At 44.6% G+C, this 17,032-nt stretch overlaps 1 protein-coding gene across 1 annotated transcript; it reads left to right on the top strand.

Annotated features, from left to right (window-relative positions):
* The first annotated feature begins 11,586 nt into the window (after positions 1-11,586).
* Positions 11,587-16,557, top strand: LOC143960527 (E3 ubiquitin/ISG15 ligase TRIM25-like). Its single transcript, XM_077469215.1, has one exon. The coding sequence runs from the start codon at positions 11,616-11,618 to the stop codon at positions 13,206-13,208; it is 1,593 nt and encodes a 530-aa protein (XP_077325341.1). The 5' UTR covers positions 11,587-11,615; the 3' UTR covers positions 13,209-16,557.
* The last annotated feature ends 475 nt before the right edge of the window (positions 16,558-17,032 follow it).

The raw sequence follows: 17,032 nt of genomic DNA, 5'->3' as shown, positions 1-17,032 counted from the left end.
CGACTTGCGAGAGCGAGGCGAGGCGAGTCGTGTCGCCTCGCATCGCCCGCTGTGTGAACCGGCTCTTAGGTAAAACGTCTTCTGTGCTGCAGTATTCCATTAGCCCCCCCCCCCCACCCCCACATATTCTTACCTGAGCCCAATCCAATCTCACCACTGTGTCCTTCCTCAGTGGGCAGATTGATAGCAGCGAGAGCCATTGGCTCCCGCTGCTGTAAATCAAATTTTGTGAAGAGGAAACAGGGGGTTGGGCCAAATTGCCCACTCTGTGTCAATAGGCGCAGATAAGATGGCTCAGGAGAGAGCCTGAATTGGTGCCCCAATGCAAAGTGGCTTTGCATAGGGGCACTCGCCAAAGAGGAGGGCCTGGAGCGCCAGTGGAGGACCCCAGAAAACGAGGCGCAGGGCTACTCTGTGCAAAACCATTGCGCAGAGCAGGTAAGTATACTATGCTTGCTTGTTTTTAAACAAAGGTTTAATGTTACTTTAAGATGCATATAGACACCTACAGGGCTCTGATATTTATTTTACATACATTTTACATATTTTATCCATATGTCCTTACACTGAGGCAGGTAGGGTTGCCCCCCCCCCCCCCCCACTTATGTCTTTGAAAGCTTAATTTTATAATTTGGCTGCTCTACCCTTAAAAATACATCATGCCCAACTCAAAATGGCTGCAGCTGAAGGATCTAATTTTGCAATAATATAAATAATCATCTGAGGATGACAATTTTGCCAAAAGAAAAAACCTAGCAGATGAAACTCTCCATACTGAAGGTAATTATTTACTGTGCGAGATCTCCCTTTAAGCACAAATTACCATGCAGCGGCAGGACGCGCCCCCGTGCACATTGGAGCTGGGCCAGCGCTTTCATTACAGCCGTACATACATCCTAATGATGCACGCCGCAAGATTTCCAGCGATATCTCCCAGGGATGCTGAACATGGGCCGGATTCCCAGTACAGTATGTGCGTCCAAGAAGGAACATTGCTAAAATTAGCCGGGCCAACGTATCAGACACGCCAGCTGATTAATACCGCTGACCGTTTGAAGCACGATTCAAAGTGCTTGAAATTTTAGAGAGCATCTGTGTACATTTACCTAGGTCTCTTGGATGAGATTTCACCATGAGAGAACCAGAGAAGTGTTTCCTTATGCATAACCCAGAGGTTACACTGGCTGGCCAGATGATTCAGGTCAGTTTCACCAGCGATTTGCCTGTGGGGATTCATGAATAAGGATAAACGGAGTGATTTCAACAAAACTGTCTTTAACCAGTTCGGCTTCAGAGAAATTGTTTTTATTTTTCACATACATGTAAAAATTTTGTTTGGCTGTCCCCACCCCTCCACAGTCCAGTGCTCCAGTGAGCGTGGAGGGACAGAGCAGAGAGCTGTGACTAAGGCCGCGTACACACGCGGGGACTGTTCGCCCAACTTTGTCCGTCAAACAGTTTCAGCAAACAGTCCGCTCAAAATTAGCATGGACGGACATGGCCACACACGACGAACGAACAGTTTGCTGAAACCGTGCGCGATGACGTGAACGGCACGTACGACGGGACGAAAAATAGGACGTCCTATACACTGCATTATAACTTTCGGCGTGTAAATCCTTTCTGAGCATGCGCGGAACTTAGTTTGACGAACAAGCCTACACACGAGGGGACTGTTCGCTGAAACAAAGTTTCAGCGGACAGTTTTTCGGAATTTCCGAAAAACCTTGTTCAGCGGACTGTTCGCTGAAACTGTCCGCTGAAAGCCCACACACGGGCGGACTGTCCGCCGAAACACTGTTCAGCGGACAAAGTTGGCCGAACAGTCCCCGCGTGTGTACGCGGCCTGACAGTGACCAGCTCTCTGCTCAGGGAGCTGTGAGAACCGAGCGATCAGCGGTGTTTGATCACTCGATTCTCAGTGTAGAGGGGGACTGGTAGAGGGGGATTGGACCGATGCTGCATCCACCTAGGTAGGTACAGCATGAATGAAAAAATATAAAAAAAGAAACACATTTCTCTTTTAATTAAACCTCCAGAACATTATGTATTTTCTGAAAGCAGCCCTGTAGAATAAAAAGCAAATTTTCAGGAAAAAATATAATAAAACGAATTTTAGTGTAAAAACCACACCATATAATACAAATTTTTGGTTAAAATATAAAAGAGGAGGTAGCATTGATTAAATAGATACCAAACATTCCATGTCTTAAAATTGCGTGCGCTCACAATATTGCCAAAAATGATGGTGCCCAAAAATCCCCAAAAGTGATGCTTTTAAAGCCTTTATAGATTATCGGTTTAAAGTTAGCTAGTAGCTCTGACGTTCACGGCAATAAGTCACAGGTTTAGTGCGACCGTGGTTTTCATGCGCGCGCACACCCTGGGCTCACGTTTGCTTTCGCGCAGGTGTGTGGGGCTACGGGGTTTTCAGCTATTTTTATTTTTATTTTAATATATTTAATTATCTTTTCTTTTTTTTTTTTTACTTTTTTCTTTTTTTATATTTATTCCTACTTGATTGCTATCAGAAGGGGTTAATAAACCCCTATGTGATAGCATTAGACAAGTGACAGGTACTCTTTATGGAAACATTAGGGGTCTAATAGACCCCAATGTCTCTCCTGCCCTTCACACCATCACTCATAGCAAAAAATCACTCTATGTACAAGCATGGTTTGCCAATTGTATTTGTAACATATGTATCCACATGAAAAACCCCGATGCATTTCGACCCTTGCGATTTCCGGTCTCTTCAGGGGGATTTATATTCTAGGAAAATGTCAAAATATCTAATTAAAGACTTTGGACAATATAAAGAATACATATAGGTATAGCATTTCAAATTGAGTAAAATTATATCTTCATACATATAGAGGTATAGTTACCAATGGGTGGATGAAGACATGAGGATATATCGCACAAACCAGCATTGCAGGATTGTAGCTGTCCAGTGATCCCATTGCTGCCGCATGTCCCCCCCCCCCCCACGTCCTCTGGGTGGGTGCATAGTCCACTGAGCTTGCAGGGGGCCACGTTCTGGGACCCAGAGAGGAGGATGGGGGGGGGGTAAAACACCTGCAGATGGACATGCAAAAACTTTTTGTAAGTCGTCATTAAATAATGTTGGAGGGAGTATATGGGAGTGCTTGGCAATTCTAGGCTTATTGTTACTTGGTCATTAATGGATTCATATTATAGAAACATTAATTAAGTTAGTTATACATAACATGGCCTAGTTTATGTAATGCTCAGGAAGCATTTGTAACCATTGCAACCCCAAAAAAACACTTTAATTTCACCTTCCACATTGACTCCAATGTAGCTGTAATCTCCCTTTTTTCAGCAAAAATTGGTGGAAATTATCACTATCAAGTTCACTCATTGTGGGTGAATTATGGAATGATGATATTAGATAGCTGCCCTTAAACATGAGATGGCGGGTGTTAAACTGGTTCCACCATCCAAAGTACAAAATTGGGGCCACGGCAAACCACTGTAGTGAATGGGAAATTATCTTCAGACCTAAAAAGCACCAATATTATACCCATTTTATCCTTTTCCCCTACTGTAAAGGAATAGAGCCATTGGATGGCTAAAAAAAAAAAAAAAAAAACAGGAGCATTTGATTTTACATTATCCTGGAAGGCAAACAGCATGGAGTGTGCATAATACAATAACACAGAACAACAACTAAAAAACTTTTCCTAACTCTTCAAAAGTAAAATGACAGGAAAGTGGCATAAAGTTGAATTGATATAGCAAGATTCTCAAAAGAGCAAAAATAATTTTTACATCATTCTGTTTCATGAAAGAGCTAAGCTTCAATCCTCATTCCCAGCAATGTTTCACTATAATTTTGAGATGTGCTTTAAAGTTTTTGTATCGTTGTTTTGCTCATAACTGAATGTCACTCAATAAGAGCCAATCCTATCCTAGGCAGCTGCTCCACCTTTTGCCAGCAATGTTTCTATTACGTGAAGTCATTTTTTGTTGTTTTTCGATGTTGTTAAAACTTTTGAGACTCGCCCATCTTTCTTCCTCGAATAGCCACCATCAACCTTCCAAAAACTGTAAGCACCTGCTTGGTACAGGAGGGTTTGATCTCTGATTCCTTTTGAAGGTCTTTTTTTTACAAAGAGAAGCATTCCTGTGTTCCTGCCAAGCTGACAGGGGAAGCCTAAGGGACTTATTTAGAGCTTACAAAAATCTTTGCTTATTTAAAGTGTATGCCTTGCAAAAACTTTTGGAGTGTGAAGTAGGATCAAAATTCCTGTCAGGTTTTTCCTGCTAATCAGGCCTCCATTAAAAGATTTTCTCTCACTTCCTGTCCTGCTGACAACGGTTTAATCAGACAAATTTACAGAAAGGACAGACAGAAATGTAAATCTGACAGGAACTAAAACCCAGCCTTCACCAACTTACAAATAAAAATAAATAAATAATTTCCTCCGGCCAACATGACAGCATAGCTGTGATAGAGCTCTGTCTGTAAATCCTCCCTCAAGACCAGTGAATAACATACTTATAATTCAATAAGTCAGCTTAATTCATTTTAATAAACTATCTTGCATTGGAGACACTGTTGCTCAGCGATCGTTTAAATGTTCAATATAGCTGACCGAATAATTTGTTCAGACATTCCCTGACACTAAACATTATTGCTGACTAAGTATACCCTTTCATAGAAATGGTATACTCTGATGGCAATGGCCTCTTTCAGCAGGATAATGAGCCCTGCTACACTGCAAAAAAGGTTGAAGAATGGTTTGAGGAACACAGCAATGAGTTTGAGGTGTTGACTTGGCCTCCAGATCTCAATCCAGTGTGCTGGAAAAACAAGCCTGATACATGGAGGCCCCATTTCACAACTTGCAGGACTTAAGGCTCAGTTACTTAAGGCTTGGTGCCACATACCACAGAATCCCTTCAGAGGTCTACCGGAGTCCATGCCTCCATGGGTCAGGGATGTTTTGGAAGCAAAACTGGACCTGCTTAAGTCGGTGGTCATAAAGTTATGACTGATCAGGGTTTTTTTTCTTCATGAAACTATGATTTCAAATCTTATTGTTTATTGTATGGGAAAGTCCTCAGAATTCCATCATAGGTTCCTGTGCTATAACTATGCTGCATAGAAAGCTTTTGGATTTCACCTATACTTACTTTTCTCCTTCATTCATTATTCATTTATCTCAAAAGTACAAAAAAAAAAAAAATTCTGTAACTGCTTAACCACTTCAGCCCCGGAGGAATTTACCCCCTTCCTGACCAGAGCACTTTTTGCGATTCGGCACTGCGTTGCTTTAACTGAAAATTGCACGGTCGTGCGATGTGGCTTCCAAACAAAATTTACGCCCTTTTTTCCCCACAAATAGAGCGTTCTTTTGGTGGTATTTGATCACCCCTGCACTTTTTATTTTTGGCGCTATAAACACAAAAAGAGCAATAATTTTGAAAAAAATGCATTATTTTTTACTTTTTGCTATAATAAATATCCCCCAAAAATATATACAAAAACTATGTTTTTCCTCAGTTTAGGCTGATACGTATTCTTCTACATATTTTTGGGGAAAAAAATCACAATAAGCGTATATTGATTGGTTTGCGCAAAAGTTATAGCGTTTACAAAACAGGGGATAGTTTTATGGCATTTTTATTATTATTAAGTTTTTATTAGTAAAGGCAGTGATCTGGGATTTTTATTGGGACTGTGACATTATGGCGGACACATCGGACATGTTTGACACTATTTTGGGACCATTGTCATTTATACAGTGATCCAGGGCCGGCGCTACCACTAGGCGGACTAGGCAACCGCCTAGGGCGCACTGCCACCTAGGGCGCCCGGCCGCTGGTTATTCTACTCCCACACTGTCTACAGAGCTTGCAAGTATCCACCAGCCAGCCGCTCTGACATGTCAAGCAGCAGCAGCACCACCCCGCCCCCCCCCCCGCGCGGCTCTCCGCTCTCCGCTCTGACATCATGCGTTCAACAAACACCCTGCCCCCCCCTCCCCGTAGGGCGCGCCGCTCTCCGCTCTGATGTGTGTACATCAATCATTCCCCCCTCTCCGCTCGGACATCATGATGTCACATCACTCAGCTACACAGTCACTTCTCCTGAGTCCCGCCCCTCCTGTGTGCTCCGTCCAATCCATGTCCAGCATGTCTGCCCTGAGTAACTTTACACTTCTCTCATGCCTCGTCCCTCCTGTGTCCTCCGTCTGTGAAGGGGAGGTGGGCGGGAAGATTACAAACAAGCAACCGACTGAAAAACTGCCAGTGAGACCATTCCAAGTGAGTGAGCACTTTCACTGAGCAGACCCCACTCCCTTCTCTCTCTCTCCCTGACCCCCCTCTCCCTCTCTCTCCCCCCTCTCCCTCCCTGACCCCCCTTTCTCTCTCCCTCCCTGACCCCCCTTTCTCTCTCCCTCCCTGACCCCCCTTTCTTTCTCCCTCTCTCTCTCCCCCCCTGACCCCCCCTCTCTCTCTCCCTGGCCCCTCTCTCTCTCCCTGACCCCCCTCTCTCTCTCTCTCTCTCTGAACCCCCCCCTCTCTGACCCCCTTTCTATCTCCCTGACCTCTCTCCCTCTCTCCGACCCCCCTCTCTCTCTCCGACCCCCCTCTCTCTCTCCGACCCCCCTCGTTCTCTCCGACGCCCCTCGTTCTCTCTCCGACCCCCCTCGTTCTCTCCCCGACCCCCCTCGTTCTCTCCCCGACCCCCCTCTCTCTCCCTGTCCCCCCCTCTCTCTCCCTGACCCCCCTCTATCTCCTGCATCTCTCTCTCTCTCCCCTGACTCCCCCCTTCTCTCTCTCCCTGATCCCCCTCTCTCTCTCTCTCTCTGAACCCCCCTCTCTGACCCCCTTTCTATCTCCCTGACCTCTCTCCCTCTCTCCCCGACCCCCCTCTCTCTCCCTGACCCCCCCTCTCTCTCCCTGACCCCCCTCTATCTCCTGCATCTCTCTCTCTCTCCCCTGACTCCCCCCTTCTCTCTCTCCCTGATCCCCCTCTCTCTCTCTCTCTCTGAACCCCCCTCTCTGACCCCCTTTCTATCTCCCTGACCTCTCTCCCTCTCTCCCCGACCCCCCTCTCTCTCCCCGACCCCCCCTCGTTCTCTCCCTGACCCCCCTCTCTCTCCCTGACCCCCCTCTATCTCCTGCATCTCTCTCTCTCCCTGACTCCCCTCTCTCTCTCTCCCTGACCCCCTCTCTCTCTCTCTCCCTGACCCCCCCTCTCTCTCTCTGAACCCCCCTCTCTGAGCCCCTTTCTATCTCCCTGACCTCTCTCCCTGACCCCCCTCATTCTCTCCCCGACCCCCCCCTCGTTCTCTCCCCAACCCCCCCCTCGTTCTCTCCCTGACCCCCCCTCTATCTCCTGCATCTCTCTCTCTCCCCCCTGACTCCCCCCCCTCTCTCTCCCCCCTGACTCCCCCCCTCTCTCTCCCTAACCCCCTCTCTCTCCCTGACCCCCCTATCTCTCTCTCCCTGACCCCCCTCTCTCTCTCTCCCTGACCCCCCCTCTCTCTCTCTGAACCCCCCCTCTCTGACCCCCTTTCTATCTCCCTGACCTCTCTCCCTCTCTCCCCGACCCCCCCTCGTTCTCTCCCCGACCCCCCTCTCTCTCCCTGACCCCCCTCTATCTCCTGCATCTCTCTCTCTCCCTGACTCCCCTCTCTCTCTCTCCCTGACCCCCTCGTTCTCTCCCCGACCCCCCTCGTTCTCTCCCCGACCCAAACCTCTCTCGCCCCGACCCCCCCTCTCTCTCCCTGACCCCCCCTCTCTCTCCCTGACCCCCCCTCTCTCTCCTGCATCTCTCTCTCTCTCCCCTGACTCCCCCCTTCTCTCTCTCCCTGACCCCCTCTCTCTCTCTCCCTGACCCCCCTCGTTCTCTCTCTCTCTCCCTGACCCCCCTCGTTCTCTCTCTCTCTCCCTGACCCCCCTCGTTCTCTCTCTCTCTCCCTGACCCCCCTCGTTCTCTCTCTCTCCCTGACCCCCCTCGTTCTCTCTCTCTCCCTGACCCCCCTCGTTCTCTCTCTCTCCCTGACCCCCCTTGTTCTCTCTCTCTCCCTGACCCCCCTCTATCTCCTGCATCTCTCTCTCTCCCCTGACTCCCCCCTCTCTCTCTCTCTCTCTCTCTCTCTCTCTCTCTCTCTCTCAGCCTCCTCTCTGACCACCCTCTCTCTCTCTCCCCTTGTCAGCACAGGAAGTAGCTTTACTTCAGTCTGTTTATCTCCTGTTTTAACTCCTTCCTTCCCATCATCTGCCTATACATTGATGTATAACAGAATTACTTGATTAACTTTATCCAGTTAAAGTGGTATTAAAGCAAAGCACAATATTATACTGCAGCTTACCAGTTGTTAGATGGGTGGCTGCATTAATTTTGTTTTTAGGTTTTCTCTTTTATATTCACCTGGTGATCCTGCTAGTAATTCTGTTGTTTTTCAAATGAATGAGCTGTCTTGCAGATGTAGCAGTTAGAGGATTAAATTAAACCATTTAAGCTGGCAAAGGAGGTGGAGACATGGGCAGAGCCGGGGGGGGGGCGGCAAATTTAGGTTTCGCCTAGGGTGTCAAAAATCCTTGCACCGGCCCTGCAGTGATCAGTGCTATAACAATGCACTGATCACTGTGTAAATGACACTGGCAGGGAAGGGGTTAACCACTAGGGGGGGATGAAGGGGTTAAGTGTGTCCTAGGGAGTTATTCTAACTGTGGGGTGGATGGGCTACAACTCACATGACAGCGATCAGTGCTCCCAATGACAGGCTGCAGTGATCTCTGTCATGACACAAGGCAGAATGGGGAAACGCCTTGTTTACTTCCCCGTTCTACTTCCCCGAGTCCGCAGGTCCCGCTGGCATGGTCACGCTGTACGCGGTGCACACGCCTGCTATCCCTGCCTCTTAAAGGGAATGTACAGTTACGTCCATTTGCCCACTGCTGCCATTGTGCCGACATATATATCGGCATGCAGTGGGCGGCAAGTGGTTAATTCATTCTCTGTGCAGCAGCCCCCCTCGGCCCCCTAATACTTACCTGAGGTCCCTTTCTGTCCAGCGATGTCCACAAGTGTCTCAGCCGTCTCAGATTCTTCTTCCTGATTGGCTAGCTGACTTTGATTGACAGCAGCAGCCAATCAGGAGAGAGAGGGGGCGGGCTGCTTGCTGTGGGGGAAAGAAGAAGAGAATGATCCAGGCTGCTCTGTGCAAAACCACTACACAGAGCAGGTAAGTATACCATGTTTGTTATTTTTATAGGAAAAAAATGAGACTTTACAATCACTTTAAGATGGCCATAGATGTATAAAAATTCAGCCAGTTCAGCAAGCACTGAGCAAAGTTCAACCCATGTGTAAGTAGGTACATGGGAGGATGGGGAGAGATGGAAGCTTTGGGGAGTCTGTGCTTTATAGCCCGAGGCCTCGCTTTATCTTCCTTCACTCCAAGACTGGAGGACATCCCATACCACAATTGGACTCAAATTGGGGTACTGATAGGAGAGGAACCCAAGTGCACAGACTTGTTTGCTACCAGGGACCTCCATCATCTACGATAAGTCACCTCAGCTTCCTGACTGACTGGGTGCCGTATTGCACTAAGTACTGCAGCCTCCTGCAATGGCACCACAATCCTCCATGGGTTAACTTGATAGCTTTATAAGACTCAGGTAATGCATCTTTTCCTTATGCTGTCTTGTCCCCTGAGGTGACCCTTTTATTTGATACGCCACACATGCACCCTTTTTTAGCATTCTTGAATAACTTCAGACCAGGCAAAACTTGTAAAGAACAAACTTGTCCTTACTGATGGTACTTCATCCATTACAACTTCACGTTATATAGCAGTTCTAATCAACATTGCTTAACATTCAGACGCTCTAACTTCTGGTGCCTTCTGTTATCCCCATAGCAGCTCATACCTCCAAATGTAGAAAGTCCATGACCTGGGAACCAAGCTTGACCAGGTTCTCAGAAAGGGGAGATGAAAGACAAAATTCTATTACATCACAGCACAATCTCCTCTCTGGTTCCTATACATGAAGCAACTCCCTCCCAGGCCAACTTCCTTTTGTATTTATAGGCCACCAGCAGAACGCAGCACCATGAACACCCAGGAAAGTGGGCAGCACAGTTGACCCTTCCTACTCCGGTGGCACTAACTAAATACACTTACATTGAGCAGATTAACTTAATCAGTATTGTAATTAACATAAGGCATTGGCATGAGTGAGGTAGTACAAAACATACAAAAGAACAATTTAGGCATCTGGGAAAATGTGCTGATGCTCCAGGTGGGTCCTCTGCTACAATCATCTATACCCACTATATGAACGGGTGCCATTTCAGCTCATCTAGCTATGCGCATTAGGGATAGAAGGGATCCAAATGTCTACACTCCAAAAAAATCATCCATCTTTATATAAATATAGTATAAAAATGCCAAACAATAGCAGGAAAAGCACTGTAGGGACAGAGAAAGCCCTTGTACACACGGTCGGACATTCCGATGGACAAGGTCCGATAGGACCGTGTTGTCGGATAATCCGACAGTGTGTGGGCTCCATCGGACTGTTTCCGTCTGAATATCCGACGGACCAAGTTTTCCAGCTGGGCTATAAAATTTTCCGACAACATGATCTGATCGGACTTTGTCCGATCATGTGTAGAGAATTCTGATCGGACAAAGTGCCACGCATGCTCAGATCAAATTCCTAGACCAAAGCTATTGGCTACTAGCCTGAACGTAGTCCCGTCCTAACGAAATAACGTCATCACATTAAGTACGATCGGATTTTCTGACAACTTTGTCCGACTGTGTGTATGCAACAGTTTCAGGCAAAATCCGTCGGACAAAATCCGTTGGACAAAATCAGACGGATTTGGTTGTCGGAATGTCCGACCGTGTGTACAATGGCAAAGAGTTGACGTGTTTTACGCTGAATGATTGCTTACTTATGACTGATGATTTTTTCCAAGTATAGCCGTTTGGATCCCTTCTATCTGTACTGTGCAATTTAGGCACCTGCCTACACATGTGTGGTCACTCCAGCTTGGCAGAAGTAGATCTAGCCATCAACTTCTGTTGAACTGACTTTTTGGAAAAATGTTCTTGATCTCGATCTGTGTATTCTGGCACTGTCAATTCTAAACAGGGAGGATTCCTTGATCCACCTCAATTGTTTGGATGGAGGAATCTAATCCTTTTGTTTTCATTCTGCCTGCTAGCTGAATGGGATAAAAAAAGGAAAATTTCTGGCCAGCTATAGCTCTTCTGATGGCTGCAGCTTTCTGTCCTGCATGCGGCCCAGCCAGTAAGTGGATAGACTCTTACTAAAAAAAAAAATCAAATGGGCTAAAAAGTACAAAAGCATATTGTAAGTCAATAAAATAATGCTTTTGAAAGGCAAATGCTGCAAGTAAACATTTAAAATACTCAATATTTCTCAGATTTTTTCCTGCATTTTTTTTTTTAAGTTGGAGACAGGGTCTCTTTAAGAGTTTGCATAAGGAAAATGTTATGAGTATGAAGTAAACGTCATAAAAGTTCCCACCTTGTGCATAAACAAGTTGTACAAGAACTTTTACTTTCACTTTTTGCTTCTGCCGTTTAGCTATGGCGTCTGCTGATCTAAGAGAGGACCTTCATTGTTCCATCTGCCTGAACATTTATATGGATCCCGTAACACTGAGATGTGGCCACAACTTCTGCCGGGTCTGTATGGATTCTGTGCTGGATACACAAGAAGGAACCGGTGTTTATTCGTGTCCAGAATGCAGAGCAAGGTATATGGAGCGACCTGCCCTGATAAGGAATGTAAATCTACGTAATGTAGCAGCGCATTTCCTACCTTACCAGGATGATCAAGAGGAGCCTGATATTGTTTGTACATATTGTATTCAGTTTCCTGTACCTGCTGTTAAATCATGTCTCCTCTGTGAAGCTTCTCTATGTGATAAACATCTGAAAGCCCACAATATGTCACCAGAGCACATCATAACTGAACCCACCGCATCACTACAAACCAAGAAATGCTCTGTTCATAAGGAACTGCTTAAATATTACTGTATAGAAGATGCTTCCTGCATCTGTGCGACCTGCAGGCTGGACGGAGAACATCAGGGACACCCATCGAGGACACTAGATGAGGCCTCAGGGATAAAGAAAAAGTCTCTAACAAATGTTCTTCAGAAGCTAATCATGGCTAAAAATGAGACTGAGAAAAAAGTCAAAAGTCTGCAGGAATATAGAAGAACATCAAAACAAAGGGCAGATGAAGTATCAGAGAGAGTTATGACCCTGTTCAGAGACATCAGGAGGCAACAGGAGGACCTTGAGAGGAGGGTTTTGAGTGAGATCTCCAGGCAGAAAGAACAACTTTCCTTGTCCATCTTGGATATGATCCAGCAACTGGAAAAAAAGAAGGATGAGCTGTCCAGAAAGCTTATTAGCATTGAAGAGTTGTGTAAAATGACCGATCCACTGACTCTCTTACAGGAATCAGACAGAAGGGACTTGTGTGATATTGAGGAGGAAGGTAATGAGGACAACGAGAGACACGATAAGCCTCTTAATGATGGAGGGGATCTGGATGTGACTTTGATCTCCCACACATTGCACACAGGTTTATGTGATATAATAGGAGGAGTAAATGTATGCTTCTATCTAGAGGATCCTGCAGATATCTTACTAGATGCAGACACCGCTAATAGTCTTCTTATATCAGATGACAGGAAAATTGCATCTTGGTCAGGTATACATCAGAGGGGCCCAGAAAGACCAGGGAATCATCAAACCCGTCCCCAAGTTTTAAGTAGCAACAGTTTTTCTTCTGGGAAATGTTACTGGGAAGTGGATGTCAGGAAATCAGTGTGGTGTAGAGTAGGGATGTGTTATCCCCATGTAGACAGGGAAGGGTTTCAGTCACGGATTGGTGATAATGACAAGTCCTGGTGTTTGGACAAATATTACGATCAGTTTTTAGTAAGGCATGACAACAAGGACATCCAATTGCCCAATGATATCTCTACTCACAGATTCAGAATATATCTGGATTATGAATCTGGACAGCTGTCCTTTTATGAGCTATGTGACCCAATTAGACACCTACATACATTTACCACCACATTCACTGGGCCTCTCCATGTTGCATCATGGGTTTGGTATTCCAGCTGCATACAGATATGTGGTATGAGCCAACAGATGTGACCAATAATCAGAATATAAGAAGTCTTCCCTGAGATAGATGACATTGCCCATAAGGGAGTATGGTTGGTACACATTCGCAAAATATCAGTACCGTATTTTTCTTAACATATTGGTGGGCTCTGTGCCTGGAGCCTTCATTACGACAGCAGAGGATCCCCTATTTTTAAGTTAGACTGAATAAAGTAAGGAAATGCTGGGGACATACTCAGTATTTAGGGCAGGGGTAGGCAACCGCCAGCACTGGTGGGAACTTTCTTGAAATTATTCCTGAACCTTTGCATCACTTACTACTGAACCCCTGCTCTCTGTGTCTCTTTAAGCCACAGCCAGTATTCAGCGCAATGAAAATCACACCCAACTTTTTCTGTGACGCAGAGCACTTTTTCTCAGTTGGGGGGCCCAACTTATGATCCTGCGGACAGGCCCACTGCTTTCAGAAAATGACCTTAGCTCATCATTGTGCATCCACAGATGAGCAGGGGGAACAGCGATGGGGCAGAAGAGCAATGGAGTACAAAGGTGAGACAGATGTGCAGAAGGTACATTGGTGGGGTAGATGAGCAGATGGATTCAGTGTTAGGACAGATGAGAAGGAGATTCAGTAGTGAGACAGAAGAGCATGGGGATACATTGGTGGAGCAGATGTGCATGGATGTACAGTGGTGGGGCAGATGACAAAGGGGGTACATTGATGGAGCAGATGAGCAGCGAGATTACAGTGGTGGGACAGAAGAGCAAGGGGGTACAGTGGTGGGGTAGATGTGCAGGAGGTACAGTGGTGGGAGGGATGAGAAGGGGGTTCAGGAGTGGGACAGATGAGGGAAAAACTTGATTTCATCATAAAAGACAAAAATTCCAGACTTTGCCTAAAGGATATTATCTGGTATAGCTTAGAAACTCCAGTAGGGAATATTGTAAATCCAGCTATTACTGTACTCCTGCCCCTGAAGTGTAGATATTTTTCAGCCAGTGTCTGCTTTCGGATCTGTGCATCCGCTCCTGCCCGTATGTCAAATTTTGACATGCAACTGTATCTGTGCAGCTGCTGTGTTCAATTCTATGGGCTGCCTGCAAGCAGCTCCGAGGTGGATGACCGCCCAGGAAAATGCAGCTCCACACTGAGGACAGGTCTCAGCATCCATCTCAATGAGCCCTAGAAATCTACCTAATTGTAGTGATATAGATGAATTTATATATATTCCTTTTAAGAACCTGTGACAAATATAAGCAAAGATAGCATGTTAGAAATATTAATTTTTGAAAGCTAGGAGAGGAATAATATTGATAAAAATCCTCTCTAACCTTTGTAAATTAGTAATAGCCAATGCTATATATTTTATATACTACAAATAATAAATGGGAGGTTATGCTTAAGAAATAAAATGTTATGCTTAATAAATAAAATGTAAATAGAAGTATGAGATTCATGAAAAAAAATCATGGTCCCCTGACAGCTCTAGACCGAGAACTGAGCAATCAAACACCTCTGACTGCCCACCTCTCTGTCATTAGGCTGTGATGAGGAGAAGACTAGCAGATTATATTCTTGCATGGTTTTCTTGCTCTATTATCAATAAGTTTTTGGAAAAAAATACAAAGAATAATAAAGTGAGTAAGGTCATTAAACAGTCTTTTTAGACACATAATTACAAGTTAATTTACAAAATTGATTTAGCAAAGATATTACATTTACTATGCTTAATTCTGCAAAAAAATACAATAGGCATTTTATCCATTCTCTATACAGTACTATCCAAAACAAAAATAAAAGGGTATAATAGGCTGTACAAAAGCATTTTCTTATCGATCTAGTGTACCAAAATTATGGAAATACTAAAACTTAGATTCATGGGAGCAGGTATTGCTTTGTTGGTGGGTCCTTAGACTCTGAGGTTGAGCTTGTATGGGTGGCCGAAAAATTCTGAAGGTGGCGTTGAGTATCTGATTACTTTTTGAGAATGACTTCTCCTTCTTGCAGTGTTTATAATAACACTAATATTTCAGCCCAGTGTGAGGTTTGATGGCATGGTGGTGGCTCAATTTTTTTTTTCTCGCTTTTGCTCACTCTGTCATTCATTGGTAATGCATTATAGACAAAATCATATGTAGATTCTCCATGAAGTCTCGAAAGTAATGACTGCCTAAGGCTTATTCCATCATATTCAGCACTGTTTGCAGAGACAGGCCTTTCCAAAGAACTCTTAAAATTCATATCAATGATAGAGGCCAATTCAAGAAACATAATAGTATCACTTTTACTGGGAAGTGCCTATGGAAACTAGAAACAATGGGTTTTAACGATGAACCTAGTTACATTGCTTTGACAGAAGTCTGTCTGGAAACTATTTTAAAGAAAAGCACTAAATGGCTTCTACATCAGAAATATTTGGCCTTGAAGAGACACTGTCATTTTACTAATTCAGGACATACAGTCCACCCTCCCAGAAAATTATGCTCACCCATCCATAGTTTGTCACCACATGCCCGCTGCAGGTGTCCACCCTGGGTAAGCTGCAGTGTAGGAACTTACCTGAGTCAGTGATGTCACTGCCTCTCCTTTATAGTGTTTTGTCATTGTGAGTGGCTCTCAGGCTTTCACATAAAAGTCACATGCTTTTCCAAATCTAGAAGCCCAACTCTGTTAGCCCTTGTACACACGGTCGGAGATTCCGACTACCAAATCCGTTGGAGTAATTCCGGAAGAGGTCCGGAAGTGATGTTGCATACACACGGTCGGACTAAGTTGTCACAAAATCCGATTGTACATAACGTGATGATGTTATTTCGTTAGACGGGACTACGTTCAGGCTAGTAGCCAATAGCTTTGGTCTAGGAATTTGATCTGAGCATGCGTGGCACTTTGTCCTTCGGAGTAGGCTACACATGATCGGAGTATGTCCGATAGGAGCATTTTGTCATAAAATTTTACCGGCAAGTTGGAAAACTTGGTCCGTCGGATATTCCAACGGAAACAGTCCGATACAGACCACATTCTGTCGGAATCTCCGACCGTGTGTACAAGGGCTTAGAGCAACTGTTTAATGATATAAGGGGGAACTTTATTGAAAAATGATCCTGTTCTGTATATTGTGATGTGTTTATGACCGATTTCAAAGTCTGCTTTATATATAGTATAATGCATATAACAAATCATGACTGGTGCCCTTAAAAATGTTGCCAACTATGTAGATCACTGTGGTCAGATTATGTCTTTTACTGTGAAAACAAATTTTAAAAAAATTGTGCTTTTAGTAGTTGTAGCTGTAAATCTACATGCAGAGATGGGGAATTGCATCCCATTTACAGATTACTTCTATTGATTTTCAATAAACAGTTGCTAATTTTCTCAGATTGGGAAGATTTGTCTCTGGAAATGTCCCTGTCTATCATATTGACTGGCAATGGCCAGTGCACTTTATTTATGGCATTTTTTAGGTTTTGATATTAATGGTATTCTAAAGAAGGAATTCAAAGGGAAATGATTGAGTCACAAGTCGCATGCAGCACTAGGTATTGCTCAGTAAGTGCGGAAAGAAGGTGGAAAACACCTTAATTTTCAGTGTTTTCATGCTTGATAAATTCATAAACAGAATAGTGAAAGTACAAGCATGAAGCCAAGTCTTTGAGGTTTACAACATTTTACAGGAAAACAACACTACTATTTTTTTATTCTAATTGAATTATATTTTTGCTATACAAACTGTTTTGTAATATCATGACTAATTAAGATTCTATTTTATCTGGAGCAATCCAGCCGATGCAAAGCAAGATAAGAAACAATGCATAGGGTGTGTTAAATAAGTAATAGGTTTATTTTACAATGA

Source organism: Lithobates pipiens, unplaced genomic scaffold, assembly GCF_037356315.1.
Source record: "Lithobates pipiens isolate NorthernLeopardFrog02 unplaced genomic scaffold, aLitPip1_a1.2 Scaffold_8, whole genome shotgun sequence".
Lineage (NCBI taxonomy): Eukaryota > Metazoa > Chordata > Amphibia > Anura > Ranidae > Lithobates > Lithobates pipiens.
Note: the sequence above shows the minus strand (reverse complement) of the source record. Positions and strands in the feature narration are given on the sequence as shown.

Coding starts and splice junctions, on each gene's coding strand:
- LOC143960527 (XM_077469215.1), top strand. CDS start 11,616: ATGGCGTCTGCTGATCTAAGAGAGGACCTTCATTGTTCCATCTGCCTG.